This window comes from Camelus dromedarius, chromosome 12, assembly GCF_036321535.1.
Source record: "Camelus dromedarius isolate mCamDro1 chromosome 12, mCamDro1.pat, whole genome shotgun sequence".
NCBI lineage: Eukaryota > Metazoa > Chordata > Mammalia > Artiodactyla > Camelidae > Camelus > Camelus dromedarius.
In genome coordinates, this window is record NC_087447.1 from 42917770 (window position 1) to 42925744 (window position 7975).

Genomic DNA, 7975 nt, shown 5'->3' on the forward strand with positions numbered 1-7975 from the left:
TTCAGGAATTACAGGTCTGTGAGTTAGTGGCCCTATAGCTGTGTGCACAGACAGGTGGATACTTCCCTTCCTCCTCTGTTCCCAGCTTCCTCCTGTGCAGATTTGTCCCTGTCCTCCCCTCCCAGCCCCTTGCTAACTCCTATTTTTCTGGACTCACTAAATCCTGAGTTCTAAATTTCTTTCAGTCTCTTCAGCGCAGGTCTAGGGACTCAATTTCTCATGCCACTGCCCCCCAAGCCTGTCTTGGGGCAGAGGGACAAGGGAAGGGGCTCTGGGCAATGTGCTGAGTCCTAACTTGGCCTCACTTCCCTCTGCAGGGGAGATTGGGTGTGCACCTTGTGCCGCAGCCTGACCCAGCCTGAGATGGAGTACGACTGCGAAAATGCCCGTTATAACCAGCCTGGGGTGCGGGCCCCTCCTGGCCTGAGCATATATGATCAGAAGGTAGGGAGGGGTCTCTGGGAACAAGATCCCGCACTGGGGCAGCCTCCCTGTGCCCATGGGGGCTGAGGCTTTTCTGAAGGGATGAGAGACCTGATAGTTTGGCCCATGGGGGTTCACTATGATTTTTCTTTTGCCAGCTGTTTTCCTCTGGCCTGGTAGGCTGAACTGTGGTTAGTATGGTGGCTCATACCCAGTGGGACAGAGCCATCAGGGTCACTATCTGTAGTTCTTATTGAGGTGGGGCTGGAACAAAGTAACACTGTTGCGCATTCTGATTTCTACAGAGGTGTGAGAAGCTGGTACTCTCCTTGTGCTGCAACAGCCTCAGCCTGCCCTTCCACGAACCTGTCAGCCCACTGGTAATGAAGGCTTCTCTGTTTCTGCTGGCTTCTGTTTTTTGTTCGAAAGGCCCCAGGCCTGGGGCAGATCATGGTGGTGCCCAGGGTGGGCTCAGAGCATGGCCACTGGAAGCATGAGTAGTTTGTGCGTGTTCTAGGGGACCCCGGGAGCCATGGCCACCACAGCCCCCGCCACTGCTGCTGTGTCAGACCTGACTGGACACGTGAACCATTCTCTTTTCTCTTCCTCTTTGTCTTTTCCATCCATGCTTCTCTTCTTGCTGTCTTTTTCTTTCTTGTGTTCTTCACTTCTATTCCACCTTGTTCTCTGTCTCTCCTTCCTTCTTATCCTCCACTTTTCTCTTCTGTTTGCTTCCCCTTCTTTCCTCCCTCAAGGCCCGGCATTATTACCAGATTATCAAGAGGCCCATGGACCTGTCCATCATCCGGAGGAAGCTGCAAAAGAAGGACCCAGCCCACTACACCACCCCGGAGGAGGTGGTGTCAGACGTCCGCCTCATGTTCTGGAACTGTGCTAAGTTCAATTATGTACGTCTCTCCTGCTTTCCCTCTCTCCTACTTCCAGTGACCCCAGGACTGTCATGCTGGACGAGGGTGTCAGGTTTGGGCCTGGGCTGCCATGAGGACCCGGGAGCAGACCTCCTGGGGCCTACTGTAGTGAATGTCTATAAGCTGTCTCCCACATTTGGGCCTCAGCATGGACTCGGGAGAAAGATGGGGAGTGCTAGGGACTGGCTATCTGTGGGAAACTGCCAGGGTCACTTCTGCTTTAAGAGCTAATACTCAACTGGTTATCCTGAGTCCCAAGGAGAAAGTGTAATGTTCCCAGCCAGGCTTTGTGCTCTCTGTATAGTTCATGGGGGCCCTGGAAGAGGTGGGCTGGGGGAAACGGGCCAGCCTGTCACTGCTCTCCTCCCGCTTCAGCCCGACTCAGAGGTTGCAGAGGCAGGCCGCTGCCTGGAAGTGTTCTTTGAGGGCTGGTTGAAGGAGATCTACCCGGAGAAACGGTTTGCTCAGCCAAGGCAGGAGGACTCAGACTCCGAGGAGGTGTCTAGTGAGAGTGGTTATTCCACTCCCCAGGGCTTCCCATGGCCCCACTATGTGCAGGAGGGCATCCAACCCAAGAGGCGGCGGCGACATCTGGTAAGGAGTTGCTGCCAGCTGGCAGGCGGGTAGGTGGGCAGGCGACGGCACCCATACCGCATGTACAGAGCATCCTAAAGTGAAGCTGCTTAGGTGGCACCAGAGAGCGGTGACAGTGACCCCTCACTTTCAACCCTTTAGTCTGAGAGGAAGGCGGGGCAGTGAGGGCCTCATCAAGTCCAGTTACCTCTCTGAGGCTTGAAACTCAGAGTGGTGGATGTACCTGCCCAGGGTCACCCAGAAAATTAGCAGCAGAACCAGAGTGAGAAACCAGGCCTCCTGAATCCTAGCTCAGTGCTGGTTATTCTATACTGTGCTGCCTATAAGAAAAGGAGTACCTGGTCTCAGTGCCTGATCTCAGCTTGGGTTTGGGAGAAAGAGAGGGTCTTTTCAGCCCCTTAGTACAGAGAAGAAAGGAGAGGTTGCTTACAGAATGGAGATCTCCCCTGACCTGTGCTGTCTGGTCCCAGTTGTGCAGACCTGAAACATCAATTCAGTGTTGTTTAAGTCCACTGAAATGTGTTGCCCGCCCACCGTGTGCCAGGGTCTGACTGGCCATCCCTGGTTGTTTACAACACTTGGCACACAGTGCTTAGTGATGTCAGTGAGTTTTGCTCTTGGATTCCTGGGGTGGAATAAAACACTTTGGCTCTGGGGAATCCCAGTCTGGACAGTTGGCCTTTTCACATTAATAAACCCTACCTTTGGTCATTCTGATTCCTAATATATTTTTCTGCTTTCAGGAGAATGAAAGAGCAAAAAGAGTGTCATTCCGCCTGGCCAACAGCATCTCCCAGGTGTGAGAGCTGGAAGGAGGCCGAGCACTCTGGCAGCTGGTGCCCCATCCTGTTGACCACTCCTCCCCACCTTTCAGCTCATTCTCTTCAGATTGTGGATGTGAGACAAGTCCTGTTGAGCCTGTAGTACCCTTCTTTGCCATGTGCATCTTACAGCATTTATTTGGGAGCCATAGTGCATCCACTACAGATTTCACTAATAAACAGCAAAGAGGGGGGTGTTCCCTATTATCAGAACAATCAGCTGTGTAGGGTCTACTTGACAAGACCAAGCCCAGTTAGGCTCAGGAGGACCAACTTCCTTCATGAATTCTTTCTGCTGAGGAAAGCAGACTTTTCTCACCTTTCAGTGTGGAGGGCTCAGGAGCAATGTATATATGAACTCCTCCTGGGCCCAGAAGAGGGTAGAAGAAGGGAGAGAGGTTCTGACATACTGCAGGCCTGTGATCCCTGGCCCAGCACAGCCAAAGACTGTCACTGTTTGCCTTTGTTTGACCTGCTCGGACAGCGGCGCCTGCCCTGGGCAGGGTAATGAGGCTTCCAAAGGCCACGGGTCTCAATTGGTGCCTATTCGGGTTCTAACGGTTTTCAGGGTATTTGTTTTTCATGCCCCCTTTCCTGATGCTGACTTAAGCAGCTGCTGGGAAGCTCTGGATAGTGTGGCATTTGTGACGAGGCTGGGTGGCTGTGCAGGGACCACTTACATCTTCAGGCTCAGATCTCACTTGCAGGCTTGAGAAGGTGTTAACTTCAGAGCCTGCACTCTGTGGCACTTACTTTGGGCTAATAGCTCTTCTTCGGTGTCAGAACCTGTTTCTTAGAAGTGATTGTTGGTGGTCACTCCTTCATTATATCCATTCAGAGGCCCACATCCTGAGTTCTGCTTAGGAAAACTGTGAGGCAGCTGCTGTCTGCTTCACATGCAGTTTCCAGGCCAAGGAGAATGACCCACAACCTGCTCACTCTGCTTGGCCTCTCCTCTTGCCTAGGGATCCTAGTTCTCAACTCCTCCACATCACAGAGCCAAAGATTGGAAGTGAGTCCTCTGACTCGCCTGCCCCCAGGCTGTCCACAGCCCAGAAAAAGCCAGGACTCTGCCGGCAGCCCTTTTTTGGTTGTAGGTTAGAGAAGGCCAGAGGGGCTGGCAGGAGCCAGACCTAAGCATTCATATAAGTTCTGTCTTGGGTGGAAAAGGGGAAAACTGAGAGGTGAGAATCCTCTTTGGTGTCCTTTGGTGACCCTGGAGCAACTTCAGGACTTTCTTTCTCCTAGGGTGGAGGGAGAAGTGTTCTGGAGGCCCCGGGAACAGGAGCGTGCTCCAGGCTGCATCTTGGATGCATCTTTGTGGTCTGCGCAGGGTGTTTGGGAAGAAGAGGCATAGGCAGCTGCTGAGGGTCAGGCCACCTCACCAGCAAGGGCTTAGTTGAGAAGGAACCTGTTACTGATGTTGGCCTGGCCTGGCGACAGCTCTCCTTGGTCCTGTCATGGCTTAGCTGATTTCAAGGGAATCTTAGGTCATGGCTTTATTTTTGCTAAGAGATGCAGTTTAAGGAAGATCTTTGTAGGGCCTTTGTTAATGGGGAAATTTTGATCAGAGAAAATGTTTTTCTCCTTGTGAGCTGATGGTACTGCTCGTTTCTTCTGCACCAAGGCTGAGAGACAGACCATCTTCACTTCAAAGCAGACTGTGCCCGCTGACTTGCCATTCTTTCACCAGCACATGCCAAGCTCTCCTAAGCAGCTGGGCTTCCATAATTTCTGTTTTCTAGTTTGTGGTAACTAAGTCTTGAATACCGGGCAATCTTTGGATATAACCCTCTACTCTTTGGGGCTCATATGACTTTCTGGTTTGGGCGCTGGTCACTTCCCTTTCAGTTTTTGAATCTTTTTCTCTGTTTGGTTGGCTTGGCAAGCTTCCCTCTGTAATTACCTCATTAATTCCTCCTCTTGGTCATCTTTCCTTTGTGTGGCCCCCTCTTCCCATCTTCCCTGAATGAGCTTTATGGTGCTTTGTGTTGGGCAGCCAGGTGAGGGCTGTGACAGGCTCAAACCTGATTGACATCTTTCCCCAAGATCAGTTGGAAACCACAAATATAGAGCAGAAATACCTGGTTAAATGCTTGGCCTCCCTTCTATCAGCGAAGTTCTCAGCTTGGGTGTAGCCTTCTGGGCCCAAGGGTCAGTCCGCTGGGCCAGGGAACCTCAGTAATGTGGTAGAGAATCACACATTCCCTTCCCATTGCAGAGACCCTGCATGCTGAGTAGCTCCCTTTAGGCACCTGAGCAGGGAGGCAGGGGAGGTAGTGTGTCCTTTCCTCCAAGGGTGCAAGGCCCTGGCCCACCACACCATTCCTTCATTGGCGATTCCACAGCACACATTCTCCCTGGCTTTTCCTGGGTACTTAGCACCAATGTTTTAAGTCATGGTTTTGTTTTGTTTTTGCATGCACAAAACAGCATGACTTTTTGGAAATTAAACAAAAGGCGACTAGCTGAGTAACTGACTTCAGTGACTCTTTGCTAGCATTTGAGCTAATCCTGCTTTTGACTTATTCCCATAATGGCCCCATTTTGGAGTCAGTTAAATCCTTTGGCCATTGACAAAGTCATAAAGTGGAAACACAAGGAGCTCTGGATTCTTGTGATACAGAATGTAGTCCTAGAAGAGAAATTCGGTTTCTTGGGTATGCTGCTGAGAAACGGAAGAATGGAGTGGCTTCAGTTGATGCAAAGGAGATTTTAGTGCACTCTTCTAGAACATGAGTAGGTTGGCTCTGCCTAACTTCCAGCAATTGCCAGCTGTACATCACCCTGCCTGCCTCTGCAGGTACCCCCTCCCTAGTGGTGGCCACCAGATTCTCTATCAGCTCTGCTCCACCGCAGGCCTTGCCATCAACCCTGGTGGACTCTGGCTCCCTGTCCCCATTTCTGGCAATGGTCTTTGCCTTGCTGCTAAAACCCGACCCCTTCTTGTTTATTCCTGGGCTCTGCTCCATTTTCTCTCTCACTCCATTGCTGTCACCTATAGTCTCTTCTTCTGAACTCCCAAACTGAGACTCTGCTCTTTCTGGATTAACATCCCCTGTGCTGCTGTTTCTCACACTCCTCCACTGCCGTCTCTTTAAATTGCCTGCTCCTTTAGCCCAGGTCCAAGACCTTAGCTCTCTGTGCTCTGAGTCTTTCACCTTCTCCCGGACTTCTTCCTCTCTTGAGCCTAAATCCATGGTCCATGCATGACACACTGATGTTTTTGTCAGCATCCTGGACTTTCTCATCCTTTCCAACTTTAGCTGAAACTACCAACCATTCTCCATTTTCTGCATCAGCCTTTTTGGATTCCTCTTTCTGGGCTGCTAAGCATGACCAGTGCAGAGTTGACAGCCTCAGCTGGGCTCTCAGTATCAATTGGTATGTCTTTGACTTCTCATTACTCTGCGTTCCATCCATGCCCTTCATCTTGCTCTCAGCGAATGACTGACCTCATTGCCTGCTTCACAGAAGAGAGGCTCTAAAGCAAGAACTTCCCTGTCCACTTGCTCCTCTCCCCCTCCCACCCACCTGTGTCTGTATCCCTCCTCAGCTCCCCCCCCCCCCCCCGGTTGCTCCTACTTGGTGCTCTAATTCTTGCGTCCTGCTCTTTGTCCTCCAAGACTTTGCTCCATTGTTTATCCCACTGCTCTCATTTTCCAGGGTCTTCAACCTCCCTCTCCATTTGTTACCTCCACATAACTTACAAACCAACAAATTTCTCCCCAAGATTAAAACAAAAGTTCTTAGAGTCTGTTGCCTTTACATTTTTTCCTCGTCAGCTGTTTCTTAAAAAAAAAACAACAAAACTTTTCATTGATTCTTCTCAGTCATTCTTCAGTCCTCTACAGTTTTTCATAAAAGCCACCAGTGAACCACCCAGTTGCCAAATCAAATACCTTTCAGTCCTCAGGCTGTCTTGAACGCTCTACAGCATTTCACATCATCTACCACTTCCTCTTTGAAAACCCCTTTTCACTTGGCTTTCATGACACCACAGTTCTTTGGATTATCCTCTTACCTTTCAGCCAAAAGCCTTCCTGTGAAATACTGATGGAGGACACATCTGTAGCTTTCTGTGGTCTTGCCTCTTCATGAGTTGCATAGGCAGGAGGAAGCACAGCTGCTCCTGCTCCCTACCCTCTGTGTCTGCCTGTTTTCTGTAAGTTCATTTCTTCTCTTTGACTCAGTCCTCCTGATGCCAAGCATGTGTATGACTTCTGCTGGGAAGACAGCATCCGTGACTCTTTCCCTCTGTCTCTCTCAGTGCAGCATGGAGACAGATTTTTGCCGTGTTTGCTAAGAGACTCCATATAAATCAACCCCAAAATGTGGATTGGGTCTTACCAAGAAGAAATTTGATAAACTGGATTACCAGGCTGGTGGGCAGTTCATCAGTATGATCCTCATAGTAATTAGAGCCTGCCACAGTCAGTAAGGAGTTTGGGATGATGGTAAGCACAATTCCACGTGTGGTTCAGTGCTGCTAGCCAGGAGGAGACTCCTGGCTGGGGTGGGTGTCTGTCACTGATAACATTCTGATGGAGGGAACCTGGGAAGTGCTGTGACTCATCACTTGGGGTTCAGCTGGAGTCAGCCTGGCCCCCTTTTGCCAGGTCTTTCCTGTCTGTACTGATCGTCACCACCTGCTTGCTCCAGTTGTTCCCGGAGCTGGAGGCAGATGCTGGTTGTCTTCTTGGAAGTAGGAAGGTGTGGTAGAAAGGTATCTGAGTTGAGATGCTAAGCATGTAAGTTCTGGCTCTGCCAATTACGAGCTGTGTGACCTAGGGTACAGTTTCCCCATCTATAAAGTTGTGAGGAGAGGGAGGGGGAAACAGTGATCTCTCAGAGGCTCTCCAGCTCTAAAGATGGTAATGGTGATTCTAATTCTGAAGCTCAGGCCACACAAGGAACAAGGGAGCACTGGAGTAGGACACAGCTAGGGAGTCTTGACCAAGGCAGGGCAAAGGGACTCACAGGCCAAACTGAGCTGCTCTGAGGAAGGTCTTCAGTAGCCGGTGCTGCTTCTGGAGCCGTGCACCCCTTCCTCAAGCTGCACTGCTGTGTTGGCTCTCTAGAGTGGGTTTCTCCTAGGCCTTTTCTAGAAGTGGCCACTGGAGACAAAGTAGTTGGGGGCATGAGGGAGGGATGTTATAAGGGGAAGTGTCACTGATTTTAAAATCACATTCAAGACCTACACGTTCA

General features: G+C 50.6%; 1 protein-coding gene across 4 annotated transcripts in view; it reads left to right on the top strand.

The window, feature by feature from the left end:
• The window catches only part of TRIM66 (tripartite motif containing 66), a 53372-nt gene extending 47038 nt beyond the window's left edge, over positions 1-6334 (top strand). For all 4 annotated transcript variants that reach the window (XM_031460071.2, XM_064492588.1, XM_064492590.1 and 1 more), the window contains 5 exons: positions 318-444; positions 729-803; positions 1179-1331; positions 1728-1946; positions 2690-6334. In XM_031460071.2, coding sequence (XP_031315931.1) covers positions 318-444; positions 729-803; positions 1179-1331; positions 1728-1946; positions 2690-2749 — 634 coding nt within the window. In that variant the 3' untranslated portion in view covers positions 2750-6334. The remainder of the gene's footprint in view (positions 1-317; positions 445-728; positions 804-1178; positions 1332-1727; positions 1947-2689) is intronic.
• Positions 6335-7975: the final 1641 nt, after the last annotated feature.